The 20,588-nt window shown below is 42.0% G+C and overlaps 1 protein-coding gene across 1 annotated transcript; it reads left to right on the plus strand.

Annotated features, from left to right (window-relative positions):
- The first annotated feature begins 12,494 nt into the window (after window positions 1-12,494).
- On the plus strand, window positions 12,495-16,561 carry gpr183a (G protein-coupled receptor 183a). Its single transcript, XM_083776461.1, has 2 exons — window positions 12,495-12,617; window positions 15,189-16,561. Exon 2 carries the CDS (start codon window positions 15,215-15,217, stop codon window positions 16,328-16,330), a length of 1,116 nt encoding a protein of 371 aa, XP_083632587.1. The 5' UTR covers window positions 12,495-12,617; window positions 15,189-15,214; the 3' UTR covers window positions 16,331-16,561.
- The last annotated feature ends 4,027 nt before the right edge of the window (window positions 16,562-20,588 follow it).

The raw sequence follows: 20,588 nt of genomic DNA on the forward strand, positions 1-20,588 counted from the left end.
AGCAGTGAGACCAGTGTCCATGACACAGGCACTTTGAAATACCAAAATATCTAAAAACACAAATTACCCACATAAAACCCCAGGAAAGTGTTTGTCTCCCAAACATCATTACAATAAGATGTGATAAAAGGGGCATTGCGCTTGTTATGCAAAATACGAGTTAAAAGATGGAACTAGAAGGAGTTGTAAAGGTCCAGGCTGAAATGTGTTTAGAATGTTTAACATAAATTACTCTGTGATGCGTTTCAGAAATGGCTGTAAAATTAAGTGCTAGTGACAGCAAGGTGGAAGACCTTACAGCCAGATTGTGTGACAGTGAGGGCCAGGTGTTGGAGTTGAAGAAGCAAAGTGAAGGTAATTTGAAGAGTGGGAGCGGGGTAGAAGCAGTGTTGACCAATTACTATACTTTAGTGTTAATTACTTCAGTTGAATTCAGAGAATAGAATAGATACTTTTTTGATAATGTAATTCATTGTATAGTTGATCCACACTCAAATGATACTGCAAGAGTAGGCCTACTATTGATTGACTTACAGTAATACTAATATTGTGTTGATTTCAGCCCATGTTGCTCAGCTGTCTACCATACAAACAGATCTGACTGCAACTGAGGGCCACGTGGAGGAACTGTGGAGTAAGTATATTTAGCAACATGGCAGGAATAAGACTGGAAGATGAACATTATTTCCAAACACCTCTGTCTATAACCAAGTAAACACTAAACTCTATATACAGTATGTGCTGGAGGGAATGCGAGGAGAATAATGCAGATTTTCCTTACATGTCCCAAACCTTTTGGTCCAAAGTTTCACAAAAAAAATATATAACTAATATTTAGGAGAGTTGTGAATTTAGAAAAAGCACAATATACTGTTGGGATGGGAACACGACCCAAAAGTTTACAAAGTGAAGATTTATATCTCTTTTGGATTCTGAGAATCTCTCAACAGCTCTCAAATAACAAGAGGTTAGGAAAGTGTGGAACTGGAACCACCCAGGGTGGATAGATGGCTGGATAAAGTGTAAGACATGCATGTGATGGGGAAGGTGACCTATAAAATCAATGGAAAGGAAAAGTGAAAAAAGATGGGCTCTCCATCATTTAAATATAAGCAATATATAGCCTAATTGTTATTTATTTTCTTCCCCCAAGTATTCAGTAACAAAAAAATAATAAAATGGAAGACCTACTACAAACACAGCTCCCCTGCCGCCATTTTCATGTCTTCATATTTTTTATTTCTTTGTATTAAATGTACATTAGTTGTAGGTCTACAGATAAACAAATGAAATTAATGTAGTTTATTTTAGCGGGAGCCATTCCATTTCCTATTTGTTTGGTATTGGTGAAGGGTTTTTGATTTGTATGTAAAAAAATCACACACGTGTGAACTGAGTGGTGCGATGTCTATGCCTGCTAACTAGACTTGCACCTCCTACGGGTCTTTTTGGATGTGCAGGAGTCCATTTTTTGTCTCTCTCTCTCTCTCTCTCTCTCTCTCTCTCTCTCTCTCTCTATATATATATATATATATATATATATATATATATATATATATATATATATATATATATATATATATATATATATAAAATAATATGATAATGCTTCTGTGTTTGGCAGACAAACCAAAGGTGGCCTTCTCTGTTGGTTTGACTAATTCTAGACAAGTTGGACCATTTAATGTTGACACCACTCTGGTCTACACCAAGGTCTTCACTAACATCGGCAACGCTTACAATCCAATTACAGGTAGGTGGCAATAAATCCTATACAAACTCCTTGTAACATCAAACTCCATTTATTTTGCACCATGTTGAATTCATTGAAAATGCCCGTCCTTTTTTGGTGACCGATTTGGAAAATACACAGCCCCCTCACATAGCCTATTATGGGACAATATCAGTCACTAGAAATCAAGGATGTTTTTGATGAATGTGTCATGGTTAAAGGACGACTTCACCACTTTAACCTTGGTCCTCACTAAGGTTTATGATAAAATCGCATAATTTATTTTGCAGTTTCTATTAGCAGAGTAGACAGAGTAGAAAAAAATATGCTATTTTATCAGGACCAATTATATGAAGATAGGTTGATAAGTGAAGTCTTTCTTAAAAATAGAGTTTGAAGTTACAATGTTTGTATATTAAAAATAAATATTACAGTAATTGTGGGATCCCCAGACCCCACACTGATAACCAATGTTTTAAAAGTGAAATCCACTGTCTTGTTTTCCACAATATCGTGGGATGGTTCATTCACACTGTGTGTGTGTGTGTGTGTGTGTGTGTGTGTGTGTGTGTGTGTGTGTGTGTGTCACACAGGAATCTTCACATCAGCAGCGAAAGGCATCTATCTCTTCAGATTTACTGCATTTAACATTTCGTCAAAACCAACATATTTCAGTATTCAGATGTATAAAAATGATCAGAAACTCTTTCATAACTATGGATACAATGCTGGGGGTCATGAATATGTATCTAATGAAATTACCATAGAACTGGAGGAGGGAGATGTAGTTTACATGCGTTTACCTAGTGGGTACAATTTATATGATGACTCATATAACCAGATGATATTCAGTGGTTTTCTGCTCTATACTATGTAACACTTACATTATAGAGTTTGTTGGCGTCCATAATGCTCATATTCATCCTGTCAATAAACGTGTATTGAAAAGCACTGTTTTACTGATTATTTTAACGACCATTGTATTAAGGCAGGGGTTCTCAACCTTTTTGGCCCAGGTACGCCTTCATCATAGCCAGGCGCAGGCCCTCATTTCTTTTTTTTATATCATCATTTCTTTTGAGGGTTTTCTCTTTTCTGACATAGACACACAACAGACTTACATACAAGGCAGTGTACATTATGAGATACTAACAACAGTCATCATCATTCACTCAATGTCTGTCTGTCTGTCTGTAAATCATTACCCTTTTTCCAAGTACCCCGTCATCCTCTCAACACCAAGGACTTTGTCTTACAACCTTACATTTAGATGCCATTGGAACAATTTGTATTAAAAGCTTTTCAACCCAGTCATTCAGGCCAATTTCACAGTCATAAACATAAACCACTACTACAGGGCAATTCAACTAAATTGTTCAGGGGGCCACAAAAACAAAGTTTGATATGAATATGCGTCTCCTCATGCCGGCAAAGGCAAGCGTAAACAATTAGAACCCAGCAAAGCATGTAATTGAATGTCATTATAGCCCTTGTTTTCAAAGAGGGATAGACCGCAATGCTTCAAAGTCAGACGATTTACGATCAAACATACTGAATGTCAACATAAAGGATTGTGTTACTATATGCAATGTGATGATTTCTCAGTTTCGGGCAATTAAACAGCATCGCACTCACATGTGTATCAAATATCCCATAGATGTGGAGACCGTGGCTCTGCAGGAGTCTACTCTATAGTCCAAACAGGTGGGTTGCACACGTCCAGTTCCTTGCTGGTGCTGGACACTAGGGGCTGTATTTTGCATGTCTTAAGTACCAGGTCTTATTACTTAACTTAAGACCTGGAGGCGTGATCAATGCCATTTGGCTATTCTGAGGGGCCAAAGAGCATTTTGACCACGCCCAGGTCTTAAGTTAAGTAATAAGACCTGGTACTTAAGACACGCAAAATACAGCCCTGTGTCTGTGTGTCCCAGAGCTAATCTCGCAAACAACCACTTAGCACTGGACCGACCGGCGGTCAGCACCCAATGTCTTTCACACACTGCCCACAGAAGTACCTCCTGCACAGTTTTATACATTTTGGAATACTCAACTTGACTTTTATCATAGAAGTCAATATGGTTCATAAAATAGACAGCGGACGATATAGATGACCGATATCACAGGCTGGAAGTCTGAGATCCACACTGGAGCCACTGCTTTCCCATTTAATACACACATTTACTCGTTACAATATCAACTAGAAAAAGTGCCCTTCCGGGCACAGGTCTCCACCAGGTTATCCACAGATCGGTGCAGTTAGAGGTAAAAACACTTTTCGGCCAGTTATAGCGCCACCTTGAGGCTGAGTTGAAATTGTTCATGTGGCATTTCGTCCTCGGCCTAGTGGGAATGTGGGTGCACAATTTCACGGAAATCACGCGATGTGTTCATGATTTGCAGCATTTTGTTTGAAACCGAGCACTCCTGTGAACTTTGGAAGCCAATCTTAACCAATCAGGATGGAGTCTGATAAATCTGAAAGACCCGTTTCGTTGAATGGCTCTAGAGAGACTGTGTACCAATTTGCGTGATGTTTGGACAAAATCTGTAGGTGTACTGTGCAAAAACTTGTTTTGCACAAAGCGGCCTCCTGGTGGCGCTATAACAGGCCGTTCTGGAAAGTTTGGGGCAGAGGTTCATGGTTGGCATCCAGGGAGTGTGTGTGCAAAATATGGCATCGACCGGGTTAACGGTGGCCGAGATTAGCTGTTCACGGACACACGGACGGACGGACGGACGGACACGCGGACGGACGGAGTGCAAAACATACTCTCCCCACATGCCTTCGGCCTGGTGGAGACAACAAAGAGTGTGGGTGTGTATTGTACATGAAACCACCACCACTTCCTCACCCATTTGCCCTCACACACACAGGCCCCATTGTTGACTCACTTCCACATCTTTGTGGTGTGGCTGCATGCTGCAAGGCCTAAGCAGGTGTCAGTTACAGTGGACCGTGTGCATCTCTTCTTCTTTTTTTAAGATATGTTTTTGCGGCTTACGCCTTTTATTGTTTTTTTTTAAAGGGACAGACAGTATAGGCTGACAGGATGCCCAGACGGTTACGCCACCGCCTGGGCCAGACCGTGTGCATCTCCGAGCCCCATCTCTACACATCCCTAGTGGGCGGAAACACTTTTTCCAGTTCTTACTAAATTATTGATGTGTATGAAAACAGCAGTGACGTGGTCGTACAACAATACTGCAGAAATGTGCTAAGAGAAATCATAGACACATCTAATGTATGTCGTTATTACATTATTTACTGCATATTTTTAATATTTGTAGTCCTACTTTAAATGATATCCTTCAAAATTTTAATTTTATAATCAAATCTACAAGTTACTCAAACTACAGTGCAACGAAATTTCACTCACTTCAACACAAACTCAATGCTGAAGAAAGAACAAACCAAACAGGTCAGATATCAATACAAGTACTTTGGTATATATAGATATAGATATAGATATATATATATGGTGCATGATCATAAATACATGTGTGTGGATAGAAATAGTAGAGGAAAGAGGCCGTTTTAATAACGGATGTCTATGGTGCATACTGTACAGATTTTAAGTCACCAAGGTTTGTGTTGATAATGAAATCAAAAGAGTTCGAGTGACCTTTTGAATTGAAAAGTGTCTCTGTGACAGAGTAGCTTAGTAGCATTGTATTTGTGGCTTGTAAGCACTGCACAAAGCTTAAACTCATACCAGACCAGACACAGGCGCACACTTTTACTGTCGCAGAATCCTTCCCAGACACAGGCGCACACTTTTACTAAATGGTGCATTTATATAGCGCCTTTATCCAAGACGCTTTACATAGATTGTGCATTACATGTGCATTACATTCACCCATTCAAACACACATTCATACACCGATGGCAGCGGAAACCATGCAATGCACCAACCAGCACATCAGCAATTAGGGGTTCAGTGTCTTGCTCACAGACACTTCGACACTAACTCTGGGGGAGACCGGGTTCAACCTTGCGTTTACCATCCAGCCACTCTACCACTGAGCCACCGACGCCCCGGTATAGCAGAGTCCTCCCCAGACACAGGCGCACACTTTTACTGTCGTGGAATCCTCCCCAGACACAGGCGCACACTTTTACTGTCGTGGAATCCTCCCCAGACACAATTTGCATGGACTCACCCGTGATGCAATGTGTGTTTTAGACCGTGCACACTCTGTAGAAAGGTGACTCTCTTCCGGCTCTGGGGGCGAATGCTCTCAAGTGACAGTCATGTGACTGGAGGCCAGTCACGCCAAAGAATTGCAGCGGTGAATGAGGCGTCTACATTTCTATGCCCATGGTGCACCCTAGATAAATCAATAGGGCAAATAGAAAACACAGGTCAATAGTGACTCAATAGTGACACATTTATCACATGTCTCCCCCCTTCTCCGCTCCCTCCATTGGCTCCCGGTCGCTGCCCACACAGAGTGCAAAACTCTGGCCTTCAAAGCAACCAAAGGTATGGCAGGCCCATGCATGTCTTCAAAGTCTGATCGGACCCTACAACCCACCTCGCACTCGGATCAGTCAACGCAGGGAGGCTGGCAGAACATTCGCGAAAAAAGCCCAGACAACGCTCCATACGTCTAAGACTCTTCTCCCTTCTGTCTCCAAAACTATGGAATGCGCTTCCCATTGCAATCACAACTGCAGACTCACTCCCAATCTTCAACAGAAAAAGGGAGTTAGAATCTAACCTTTTTCTGTTGAATTTCTTGTCCATTTATAAGTGGACGGTCATCATAGGTCACCAGGTCATTCAGTTCAACTAGTGGTCAACATATCCTAGGTTACTAAATGAATGGTCAGGGACCACATGCAATACTTCCACAGACCACCTGTTGAAAACCCCTGGTCTAGGCTCATGTCTTAAGTGCATAGCTACAGTATCTATCTATCTATGAATTTGAAAAAGGCACCTGCCACTGAACCGAGATAGTAACGGCACTACTGCCATCCGGTGTCTGACTGAAGTTACAACACTATTACCAATACACTGCAAGGAGGAAGAAAAAAGAAAAAGAAAACTGCAGTACTTGTCTCCTGCCAGCAGGTGGAACTATTTATTAAATTCAAAATGTCTCACTATTATATTACAGAAGTTAAATGAATATGGTACATGATGAACATGTCACAAGGAAAGAAGTATTTAAAATGAACTTACTGCCATCCAAAGCCAAATGTAGCCTACAATTTTAACATAGATTAAGTTATAGAGTTTGATTTCTTGTAGATCTGCTATTCATCTGTGGAACCGAGTGAGACAAAGTTGAACGCCTCAACTCCTACAATTCCCAGTGCTTATCAGTAGCAGGCTAGTGGTGGTCCTCAACCTTTTCAGGCTGCGAACCTCTGGCCTTAATGTAGGCTACTGTATACTATAATATTAAAGTCCAATGATAAGTTAAAAGATGCAGAGATTGTAGAATGATGTTTGCACTCAAACAGACAATCCATAAAGTGTAAACAGATTATGCCGTTAGTACCGTTACTCAACCCGTTTTAGTTTTGAAGAAGTCAGTGAGAACAACCACAGAACAGAGGGAAGTTTCCTGCACTGCTGTTGAAATCTTATCTTTCCACCATCACCACAGACCACACAGTCATGGCGAGGGTGTCAGTGTATTATTTTGCTGCCATGTTGCATACAGTACATAATCCAGTGACTGATTTGTCAACAACTATCACAGTAATACAATTCAGTATACTATAATGTATCCATGCAGAAATCATGATAGATTTAGATGAGTAAGCTGTTAACATCACATTGTGATGTTGTGGGCTGGCTGTAAGACTGTATTGTATTGTATTGTATTGTAATGTAATATTCATTGAATGAACAGTATAGCCTGCTACTGAGATACTGATGACATGTTTTCATCTCGTAATTCTCGTTACGTTATTCCGAATGTATACTCATCCTTTTCATACAATATGATTCATAGAGCTATGTTTATGCAACAATGTTTTATAATACATTCTTGAACTTGAGCATGAACTTGAATTTATTGTGTACTTTATAGGCCAGTTGTCATCTATCCTTAAATATGAGAATAAACACATTAGTAGTTTATATTGTTTTATAACACAACTAATAAAATAACAGCCCAGTAAAAGTGACCTCTCTGCCTCTTGTGTGTACTCACTATAATGAACAGTTGCTGCCAACACGTGTGCATCAACAACGAGTCTCATCTTTCACACATCAGTACATTTCAACATAATAACTGCTCAAGAGGATATCCTTTTTCAAGTTTCTCCTTCATAACTTCCTATCCTATGTGCAGGACATAGCTACAATTCAGTGAATAGCACCAAATGGTGTCTGTGCAACCACACAATAAAATCCCCTGGAGAGACAATTGCATATAGGAGGACTAAAACTAACCTTTCTACAGTATGACCCAGTTTATCCTTTTAGAGCTGCTCAAAAAACCCCAAATAGCTTACTAAAATGTACTTTCCAATCTACTTTTAAGCGGAAATGTGGTAAATAAGATACTGCACAATGATTAGAGAACACACAGGGTGTTATAGTGACTGTTCTATAGCTTCTCTGTGTCCTATGAATAGACTTGGCAGAACCCCATGTCTGTTGTCATTCAGCCTTAGGTGTGACCCGAGTTCCAGTGAGTCAGACCCACATGAGGAAGTTGGAGCTCTTCCCCTGCCACAAAACTGGGTTTGTTGTTAAAGACGCTATACTGTACATTAACGATGACTGCCTTTACATGGACAATCTTTATTCATTCAGAATGAAAGCATCCCCGCATCATAGATTCCAACGTAACCGTTGGATGGACAATAATGTAAAGTGCAAATAAAAATGCATAAATAAAATGATAATCCTCATTTGCATGCCTCAAAGCATTTAATGGGAATATAACATATCATGCACAAAGTGGGTTTGCCTATGTTATTTATGTCAATGTTGTTGATGGATTCACAGCGTGTCCTCTGCTAATTGTGTTTCTGCTGTTCAACGTCAGAACAACACACGCAATGGTCATTCATGACATTCTGCACGTATAGGGATATACAGTCAAAGAACTCCACTTATCAGGGCATAGCAGTGGTTTGTGGTTCCACAGATAGAAAGCCCATTCGTTTTTCCCCATAGAGATTTCTGAAAATATTCACATTTTAAGCCATCCAGGCTCCTGGTGAATCATGACCATAGAACATTTGATTCTTTGTCAAAAAATACCGGTACATTGCTACACTAGTAGCAGCTACCGTAGCAGTCACCCTCACAAATAGGAGTGAGGGATCCTACAAACACATTAACCCTATACTGTAAATGTTGAACAATGTAACTGACCAAGGTAAGGTTCCCCAAAGTGGTACAGGTTCAAAATGAACAGAACCAGAGGCTGATGTAACAAAAGTGTCAAGTTCATTCAACACACGTAGAAAAGTATATTCAAGTTAAAATACAGAAGGGAAAGAGGGGTTATTATAGCTGGTAAATCATGATCCTAAATGTGGGACTGAGCCCAATACAAGGGCAGGTGATATAGGGTGAAGGCTTCAGGGCCTATACTGGGTCCTCCAAACTAAACACACACACAGCAAATAAACCAATCAAATCAACCCCTTACAAAACATCACACCTGCCAAAGTCCGTAATTGGAATATAAAATGTCATTCATTAAAATAGGGTGAAGGAATTTAATTATCAAAGCATCAACATTGGTTTGAGGTTTTCTTACCAAGTACTATAGGCTGCCTCCAGGTCCCCGACAAACACTCAAATCAGGCTTCTGGCCAAACATGAGGCCTCAAACCTGGTCACCCCTTTTATGCACTAGCCTCAGTGCTACATATGCTATACTTTTTGAGTGGTGCAACCACTCCAAGGAACAACAATGTCCGTCCTAACCTATGTGACTATGTTTAGAGTACCAGTAGGGGCAAAAGTGGCGCTGTTGAGAGAGAGAGAGAGAGAGAGAGAGAGAGAGATAGTGTTGCACTGTTGCCTGCTAATTACAGAGGAGAGATGTTGCAAATGTTGGCCTCTCTGTGAAGCTGATTTGCAACACTAGATTTTTTTAATAATGGGATGAATCTAGAGTTGCAATACCCTCCATTGACAGCCCATTGATCCAAATCAAATTTCTGACCTGCTTGTATTAAACGTTAAACTCCCCAACATTGCCGCTGTATAGGGAAAGCTTGCTGCAGCGGTACTCAGGGCCGTTCAGTGACTTCGACGAGCGCTTCCAAACTCCAACACTTAGAAAGATAATCACCTGCACAGACTTTTCTGACAGAAAGTAGCTCATAACATGTTGGATTTTTATGAAACGAACTCCTTGCAGATTGAAAGAGGATAATTCAAGCTTGCCCTACAGCTGCAATGTTGGTGAGTTTAACGTTGTTTACTACAAGCAGAAAGGAAATTCGATTTGGATCAATGGGCTGTCAATAGTGTATTTGTAACTCTAGATTCATCCCATTATTATTATTTTTTTCTAAATGATTTATCCCACAATTTCTTTTCTTTTATTTTTTTTGCGGGAGAGAGATGGGGGAAGACATGCAGTAAAGGCCGTGTCGGGCTCGGGAGTCAAACCCGCGGCACACTGCGACTGGATTACCAGTCGGGTGCCCAGACGGTTACGCCACCGCCTGGGCAATAATGTAATCCTGGGCGCTACACTTCCTCTGCCAACCTGGGGGGGGGGGGCAGCGGACTGACCTCATGCTTCCTTCTATGCATGAGGAGTCCAAGGCTCCAAGCTGCTTCTTTTCACCTGACAGGGGAGAGTTTCCCCGGCCGGACGTAGCACGTGATTCATCCCATTATTTAAAATAAATCTAGTGTTGCAAATTGCGGCTAGCCTACCCCCCAATCCAGCTCCTTCGCCAAGCGTGTGAAATATATATTATTAATTATGATTAAAAAAAATGTGAAAATAGTAGATCTACAAGCTCACAACTCATCGCATTGCCATGCGCTGTGAGCTTGTAGAGTTTTCTAAAATGCCTCTGGTGATTACTAAAACTATTTGTGACCTAATAGTAGTCTATTCACTCAATGATTCAATTCAACAAATGAAGGAAAGAATCCTGATGATAGAAAACAACTGAGATGTGTGGTGTATCTTGTTTATGTGCACATTTACTATGGGGCATGCAGGGCAGATGCAAAGGTGTGAAAACCACACAGGCCATGGCATGTTCTCTCTCTGCAATGGAAAACAAGGGTTATATATACTAGTTTATTCAACTCACAGCCATCAGCCAATCATGCTGCTTCATCGAGCAACTGTTGTACAACAGTTTCTCATCCTACATTGGGTTGATGCCAATCAAAAGAAAGACACATTTAAAAAATGTTTGGTCATCTTAACAAGACGCTGGGAGATTTCAAGGCACACCTTAAGCAGTAACTGTTGCTGTTGCCTTTTTCAATCTGTCATGATAAAGTCTGTTCCTCTTACGTACAGTTAGTACAGTATGCATGCCGAGTACAATTTGCATTTGTTGAAAAATGAAATTGAGATGTCTTCAAGTGGTACATCTTTGTATTATTGTACATTGCATACTTGCATATTGTACACAGTATTTAACCATACTACTGGGGATAGATTATTCACTGTACTCTTCGACTACATTTATATTCATACCTGTTAATATCTCATCTCATACACCATGCATTTTGTTTTACTCTTGAAGATTAGATACATCTCTCTACCCCATCTGTATCTGTCCTGTATTTCATACTGTCATCCATCATTTAAATGTAGCCTAATTTTATAACATAACTTGCATTAATAATGTAATGGGTAACACAGGCAATCGGGGTCCCATGATACAAATCAAAACAGTACATGAATGATGAACAAATAAACTCCTTATGTGCATTTCCTTTCTTGTGTGCAATTTCAAAACCACCAAAACAAGTGTTGTTTTGCTTTAGGTGCAGCAGGTACTGGGGCAAAGGGGAACTTCCTCGTTTGCAGTGTCAGTCTCATCATAGGTTAAGGCAAAGCAAACGTCCATGCTTCACTGAAATAAAACTATGGTTTCAATCAGAAGGGCCCAGATAGAGATCCATCCCTATAAACACACCTGGTGTACAGTCAGAAAAACCACAATATGACATGTTATGATGTTAAGAGAAAGACTGGATGGATACGCATGTGCAACTGAGCCACTTCCTCCCACGTGGCACATGGCACAACACGCATTGTATCCGAGTATCCAAAAATACTAATACACAAGTGAAGTACAGATACGGTACTCAATTTTCAGCCGATTCTAAAAATGTCTTATGTTGCTATATCAGTGGTGCTCAAAACTGTTTACTGTAATGTATTTGGCCACGGACCCCCATCTCAAAATATTCTTTTTACCCCAATAGTAAAGATTTGTGGTATAAGTATAAGTATAAAATAATGGATGCTTTCCCGGATTAAGTACAGTACTCAATTACATTTACTTTGTTACTTTCCACCACTGCCTACTGCACAATAAGAATAATTCAATTCATTTTCTGAATAAATGTAAGCCATAAGACAATGTAACAGCCCTGGAGAAACTTTCATAAGTAGAGAGAGGAGGCGAAAAAAGAGGGACAGAGAGACAGAGACAGAGAGAGAGAGAGAGAGAGAGAGAGAGAGAGAGAGAGAGAGAGAGAGAAAAAGAACAACACTACAACAGGAAATGTTGCTATGGTTATAGGCGGGCCGGAGAAGTGCGTGTCTGTCACACTACCCTCAGCAATGCCAACGTGGTCATTGCCATTAGCCCAGGTACCGAATCAAAAGTAACCCTCATAGTTAAAATGTCATGCCAAGCGGACCGATACTACTAAAGTTACATTGAAGATCATTACACTGCTTGCATCTGGTAAGTTCCCTCTCATAAGGATGCCTTTAATTGATATTTGACTGTTGGCACAGATGACAATATAGGCTGGGAAAATGATGTGTAAAGATGAAATATAAAATATATGGTCCAGGAGAAATCCTGCAGGAATCATAATTATGACACGTATGACAGCTAAGTGATGATGATATAGTCCACAAAAGTAGTAAGTTGTTGCATAACAATGTTTGGCTGGTTGTACAAACTTTAATCTTTCTGCACATGATTTTACTTTAGTTCATATTGAACATAATGTAAGCAAGACAATTCTTCTAAGGACAACTAAAGTGATTTTTTTTAATGGAAATATTTGCTTAAGATACGTCCATGTGACCGTCTATGACCATCTTCAGTGCTTTGAAGAAGTCAGTTCCAAAATGAACCAATAATTCAAACAAATCCAGTCAATCCTTTTTTAATCATAATGGTTTATCAACATGTTTTTTTTTGTCAACATGATGACACTTTTACAGGTTTGTTAATTTGTTGTAGAGATATTGACAAAGAGGTCATTTTCATAACTGGTTTTAAAAATGTATATAAAAGTCAACACATTACCACAGTTGGATACAAATCAGTTCCAAGGTTCTCATTTCCTGTTTCAAAAGGAGCCTTTCTCCATAAAACTAAATCCATAATGTGTCTTGTGTCTTGGCATGGTATACTAAAATAGTTTTTCTTTGTAAAAAAAAATATTGTTTTAGGGATATGCCCCAATGAGTCCTTCAATGGTGTTAATGAGTCAGGAAGCATATTTGTGCTCCAGCAGATTGCTATGTCTGAGGTGGGTCATGACTTAGGCCAAGACAATATAACTTTCCTACTGACGGCGGTTCTATCATAGAGCACCCCAGGGAAGCCGACTTCCTCATATTCAGCGCCGTCTCTCAACACTCCGTTTTCTGGGGTGTGAGAGAGAGAGTTGCAGCTGTATTCACAATCACAGCAAAGCCCTGGAATTGTTCACAGACTTCCGTCGTGGCACTTTTAGCTACAAACAAGGCCATGGATGAACAGTTATGTCCTGTGTATGCGGACATAAGTCAAATAGGTTAGGTCACTGACAGGGCTGGGAAATTGTGTGTGGTCATCTCTCCTAACCGCTCCACACTAGTGCTCACATCATAACTGATTTCCTGTTATCATGTCCGATAGGGTTAAAACAAGTTTAAGTCTGGTTGGGAAATTTGATTTATTTCCCAATCTGTATGTTCATCATGAAACAGCACACCAACGAGACCCGAGAAATTAGATATGTTAACTGTTGATGAACTGATGAGAAGACTAAGGAAGTCAGTCAGATATTATTCTGATGCAGGTGCATCTTACTGACATCTTACTGTTGTTGCAGGGCTTGACTGGTAATTTAATGGGGTATTCCAAAACAAGGGTATGTTATAATACCCAACAACGATACATGTATTTACATAGCAGTATTCAAAAAACGTTTTCAAAGTGCTGAACAGTAATATATGAAACAATACATGTTTTACTTATTGTTTGTTTTTTACTTATTGTAGCACCCCTCACCAAAGTACAGGTTAAGAATATGAAAAAAAGGAAAGAAAAGAAAAGGTAACCGTGATTTAGGCCTACAACTTGTAAATCATAGTCATCTTTTTCATATTCTTAACCAAAGGGGCAGAATCATCATACAAAGATCCATCCCCTGTGATCCAACGCTTAGTAGGAGCCTTGGAGGGACGACTAAAAGACCAATCTGACATGGGGTTTGGGAGCTCTGCCATGCAAGGCCTTAAAACATTATTGTAACACATAATGGGAGGCAGTTTAAGGCGGCTAGACTAGCAGACCGTCTACAGTAGAGGAGTCTGGCAGCAGCATTGTGGATGAACTAATCGCCATTATGTGGAGCTCACTATTTCGCCACAAGATGGCACTATACGTATACACCATGCTGCAGTTTTCACTTGCAAGACATCCAAGCCTTCTGCAGTAGTAGCATAGATTGTGTCCAGTGACACTCATTTGTGTACATCAGTTGTTCTCAAACTTTTTCATGTCAGGGACCCCCAAATTGACACTTATTAGCCTGCCATTAGAAAATATATGCCAAGGACCCCCCATAAGAGAAGATGTTTATGGCTATAGCAGTGATTCTCAACCATTTGCATTTCAAGGACCTGCCCAGCCCAGTTTGACATGCATTAGGCTGCCTGCGGACCCACCACTTAATGGCATTTCTTTCTCTGGGACCCCAAAGTGTAAAATCAATGTTAATTTAACTCTGAGTGTACAAATGGAACCAAATTTGTTCCATTTGTACCCTCTCTGAGTAACAGACCCCATAGGCCTAAGGGTCCATTTGGTAGGTTCCTAACTATCATTTAGCTGGCGACCTCCTGGAACTCCCTCGAGAACCCCTATGGGTCCCCGGACCACACTTTGAGAACCACTGGTGTACATGAATTGTCACCTATTGCCAGCTATCTGGGTCCTAACGGCCCACCACTCTATATGCCAATAATGACCTGCAAGAACATCTACTGAAGTAACATGAACACTTTTTTTCCTCTCTTTTCTTTTCCACAGTTACTGCATCCCCGCCGACACCAGAAATGGAGACGAGCACGTCTATGGCGCCAGCGAGCTTTACCCCTACCCTCAGCACCAATTACTCTGCCGCCAACAAGACGACAGAGTGTCACACTCTGTACGCCCACAGGAAATACGCCCAGGTCCTCATCCCCCTCTTCTATGCCATCGTGTTCGTGGTGGGCCTGCTGGGAAACGGCCTCGCGCTGCACGTCATCCGTCCCAACCTGAAGAAGATAAACTCCACCACCCTGTACTCCCTCAACCTGGTCGTCTCGGACATCCTCTTCACCCTCTCCCTCCCCCTGAGGCTCATCTACTACGCCCGGGGCTTCCACTGGCCCCTGAGCGACCCCCTCTGCAAGATATCGGGGATCATCTTCTACATCAACACCTACGCCGGCGTCAACTTCATGACGTGCCTCAGCGTCGACCGCTTCATCGCCGTGGTGCTGCCGCTGCGCTTCGCCCGCTTCCGCAACGTCAGCCACGTGCGCTACATCTGCGCGGGCGTGTGGCTGCTGGTCCTGGCGCAGACCTTGCCCCTCGTCGGCATGCCCTTGACCAACAAGGAGCACGGCGGCTACATCAGCTGCATGGAGTACCCCAACTTCGAGAGAGTGCCCAACATCGCCTACATGCTGATCGGCGCCGTCTTCCTGGGCTACCTGATCCCGCTGGTCACCATCCTGGTGTGCTACTCCACCCTGTGCGTCAAGCTCCGGCGCAGCGCCAGGAAGAACCGCCTCACCGAGAAGTCCGGGCGCAGCCGCAAGGCCATCGGAGTGATCTGCTGCGTCTCCGTGGTGTTCGTGCTCTGCTACAGCCCGTACCACATAAACCTCCTGCAGTACATGGTCCGCAAGCTGGTGTCCGAGCCCGGCTGCGCGGAGCTCACCGCCTTCCAGGTGTCCCTGCACATCACGGTGTGCCTGATGAACCTCAACTCCTGCCTGGATCCCTTCATCTACTTCTTCGCCTGCAAGGGCTACAAGAAGAAGGTGCTGAAGCTGCTGAGGAGGCCCGTGAGCGTGTCCTTCTCCAGCGCCGCGAGGACCTCGGCGGACGGCTGCAGCTCCAGGGACGCCGTCGACGGCAACAGAATGTGCCTCAACAGCTCCACAAAGTCCAAACAATGAACAGGGGAAGAGTAGCCGCATGGGCAGCGTTCCTTTTGGGGTTTATGATCCGGTCGGGAGCGGATGATATCGCTATACGTCATGTTGTAGTATTGTCTTGTAGTCATCAATCTTCCCGGAACTTCCTTTTCCCCTCAAACCTGAATTTTCTCAATAAAAGCTGCAGGCTACGAGAGCTTTTATTTTTATTCTTCTGGTTTGAGGGGAAAAGGACGTTCCGATTGATTGTTCCTGCCCCGATGACTACAAAACAATACTACAACATGACGTAGTTATGTCATCCGCTCCAGACCGGTTCACACGGAAATTTTGTTAACAGAGGAGGTTAGGGGAAGAGTGGACTTTCCTGAGCATGCGTCACACATGGACCAGAGGGGACTTCATCTCTGGGAGGCCACCATAATCAACGCAAGAACGGTGTTCTTGATAGCTGAGAAATAGAGGACCTTATATAAACGGATCATGCTCTTAACCACTTTGGATAACTTGACGATTATTAGATCTCCCTAACAGCTATATTCAACACTTTGGCACGGTGACAGACAGACTGGCACCCAAGTCAGCTTTTACACAGGAATGTGTTTTTTTCTTCTCGTGGAAAAGGATACGTCAAACACACCGAAAAACACACCACTCTCCCTGTACGAGGCGCAGCTGAGGGGCTGGAACTATAGTTCCTGAAAAAACAAGCACCCACCCACACACTGTGCAAACCTTGCTTAAAAGTTGATCTATATAGAAGAGGTCTGAATGCTGTAAATATACGATGTTACAGTACTGTTACAGTAGTTTATATATATATATATATATATATATATATATACTGTCAAGCTAACAATGCCACATTGTATTAATTAGGCTTTTGGCTCTGGAATACAACTAGAGCTACAAACAAATGGTGATGGAAGTATACGGTTTGGTTAAACAGTCTTGCTCTTATCTGAAGATAGTTGAACACACATGGGAAAACTTTCATCCAATAAAATGTCCCCTCAAGTAAAAAAATATATATACAGTATGTATATTCTCTTTATTTGGAACTTTGGAACCATTACGTTAGACCTACTTTCTGTGGATAGTGTGGAATGTGGTCTAATTGAATCAAACTGTATCAGAACTGTCTCGCTGCCTAGAGGTCTAATTATATTATATCCTGCAGTGATGTGTTTCAGCCACCAGAGGACAGTGATGTACTGAAAGACTAAGAACTGAATTAGTACAAAAAGTCACCTGGACGCCTCCCAGGAATTCAATTCATATGCTAACTCCGGTATACTGTACATGCATACAATAAAGAAAAACATAACGAAATAATTAAATCATGCCTTCACCAATAAAGTTGTACATAATCATTTTCTCTGGCAGATGAACTGTGAAATTGCACAGATTAGATAGAATGCATGGGAAATACAGTAAGAGGCAATATAGGAAGTCACTCATTATATGACACTGCCCGAGACCAATAAGGGGGGAAATACATTCATTTATACTGCAGACCGCACAGTCATTATGACAGGCATCGTGCCAGACCCATAAGGGGAAAAAAGTCCATATATATATTGTGTACGAGACATGATTTGATTAATAAAGACCAGAGATTCATTATGGAGGGGAAGCAACTGCATGATGGGTATCAAAGACACGAAAACATCACACAGACTGTTGTCATAACAACATATTGCGATAAACACAAAGTGCCATCTGGCACTGAGATTTTTAAGACACATCGAGAGGACGAGCAGATAGATAATTATTTCTCAGGAATGAGAATTAGATTAAATACACAGCTTCCCTGCAAGAGCGGTGCCAATAATACCCCATGTTTTACAGAGGCAGTGAGACAGATGCCGTCTACCCATTGACACTGCAATGCATTGTGCTCCTCCAACACAATGCATTGGAAAAGTCAACTAGAAAAGTAGCGCTCCTCAAGACTGCACATACCCCGCCTGGCCAGGTTGCCCACCTAGGGCACGCAAAGTTTGGAAGGCAGTCATAGTCAAAGCAAAAGCAAAGCAAAGTTACTATGTTTACCCAGGGTAACTGGACTAAGCTCAAGAACGTGTTTACAGCCAGGCCCTGCTCATAGAACATTTCATGGTAGGGGTTCAATGCCTTGCTCAAGGGCACTTCAGCGGTGGTCATTTTAACGTGCCGGTTCCGGGGATACGAACTATAGCGACATTCCGGTATCAAGACCGCTCCACAAACCGTTCGGCCACCGCTGTTGTCCCTGATGGAACAATTGGAATGGAACCTGCTTAAATCTGACTGATACATTTGATCACATGACTGTAGAGATAATATGTAGCCTGCCGATTTATGTGATGTTTGGACAGAATTGTATAGTAGTAGCAAAAAGTGTGTTGAAAATGTGAAATGAAATCTTGCTGTCAAGCAGAAATCAGCGTGGCCTATGTGGGAAGTTGCGCCATGATCCAATGAATCATCCAAAGACATTTTGATTGTATGACTTGTAACGGTTCAAGAGTTATATGCCAAAACACGAATTGGCCTGTCATGTAGCGCCAACATGAGGCCGATTTGAATAATTGGGGCAGAGGTTCTTCCTTGGCCTACTGGGAGTGTGCGAGCACCTTTTCACCCCAATGGTGCCGGAGAATAGCTGTTCACAGACATGCAGACAGACAGACAGACAGACACGCAGACAGACAGAAGACAGACAGTCTGTAGACACACAGTCAGTCTACAGACAGACAGACAGACAGACAGACAGACAGACAGACAGACAGACAGACAGACAGACACAGACATACAGACACACAGACAGTCAGTCTACAGACAGACATACAGACAGACAGACAGACACAGACAGACAGACAGACAGACAGACAGACAGACAGACAGACAGACAGACAGACAGACAGACAGACAGACAGACAGACAGACAGACAGAAGACAGACAGACAGACAGACATCAAAGCATAATAGCTATAGGTGACAAATAGATGTAACCTTTGTGGAGACGAAATGGACTGTGGGGAGTCGCATATGACACAGTAGGAGAAATGTCAAAAAAGGTCTGGTAAATGTGTGTGCACTGCAGAATACACGCTTCTAGAGTTTTACAAGAACTGACAAGATTAGTTATAACAGAGCAACCATAAACTTATGCTGAATTCAGTTTGGCCTTTGTGCCTTAATGTTATGACTGTAATTCGTAGCTGTTTAATTGCACACACACACACACACACACACACACACACACACACACACACACACTAAGTGTGATTGTACTACTGTATATATGTACCCACAACACGTACGTGCTTTCCATGAACCCACACGCATCATGCATGCACATACAATCATGTGGAAGTTTGTGCGTGGACACACACACACACACACACACACAAACAAAAACAGACGCACAAGCACTTCAATCTGTATTCAATCCAGGTCCGGTGTGACCTTGAGTGTTTCACCTGAGGTATGCGCTTTGCATCCATTAAGTCGACGCGGTGTAAAAACCATCGCACAGCATCAGCGTGAAGTGTCTATTACCACCGTCTTATTTCCTGTTTATATGGCAACTGCCTCAACATCCTGTTTTTAATTACTTCTCTCCGGCAGCAGATGCTTCTCACAGCAACCTGCTGTGGATTACTCCCCTGAGAACTAATGTGCTGTGACAGACCCCACTTTTCCAATCAATAACTCGCCCTAAATCTGCCATCTCTCTGCCTGCCAAACACACTCCCACTTCTAATGGCACATCATTTTCTTTAAGGGGGTGTAATTGCAGAATGCGGAAAAAGCTGTAGCACTTTTTTGTGCGTTCTACTTTGCAGATACTGTATAGGTGCACGTACGCAATACAGTATCACACCGGTGAAACTACAGAATTGCCACGAGTCGTCTCACACTGTACAGGAAGTACTGTGGGAGGCTTCGCTCTCGTTCTCCATCTCACCACCTCTTCCATCAATCGAAATCCCCTAAAACAAAGCTTTCACTTCCCCCCTGCTCTCTCAACAAAGCAGAGAGAGACGGCCGCCGGCCCCATGCCACTTCTTAAACCTATTGGTGATGGGCTCGCTGATCACTAGGAGAGGATACAAAATAAAATAAAACAAAAGCTTTGTGGTAAGTGTGGTTATTTAGTTGTGTAAGTAATGCTGCCATCTGATCTCTTTGATTGCTAAAAAAAAGCAATATTTCAGCACACAACATTGTATCCCTTTGTCACACTGAGATTGGGATCATTGTGTGTAGAGAACATCTGGTTCTTTCCTTG

Source organism: Protomyctophum parallelum (genome assembly GCF_964188405.1).
Source record: "Protomyctophum parallelum genome assembly, chromosome: 11".
NCBI lineage: Eukaryota > Metazoa > Chordata > Actinopteri > Myctophiformes > Myctophidae > Protomyctophum > Protomyctophum parallelum.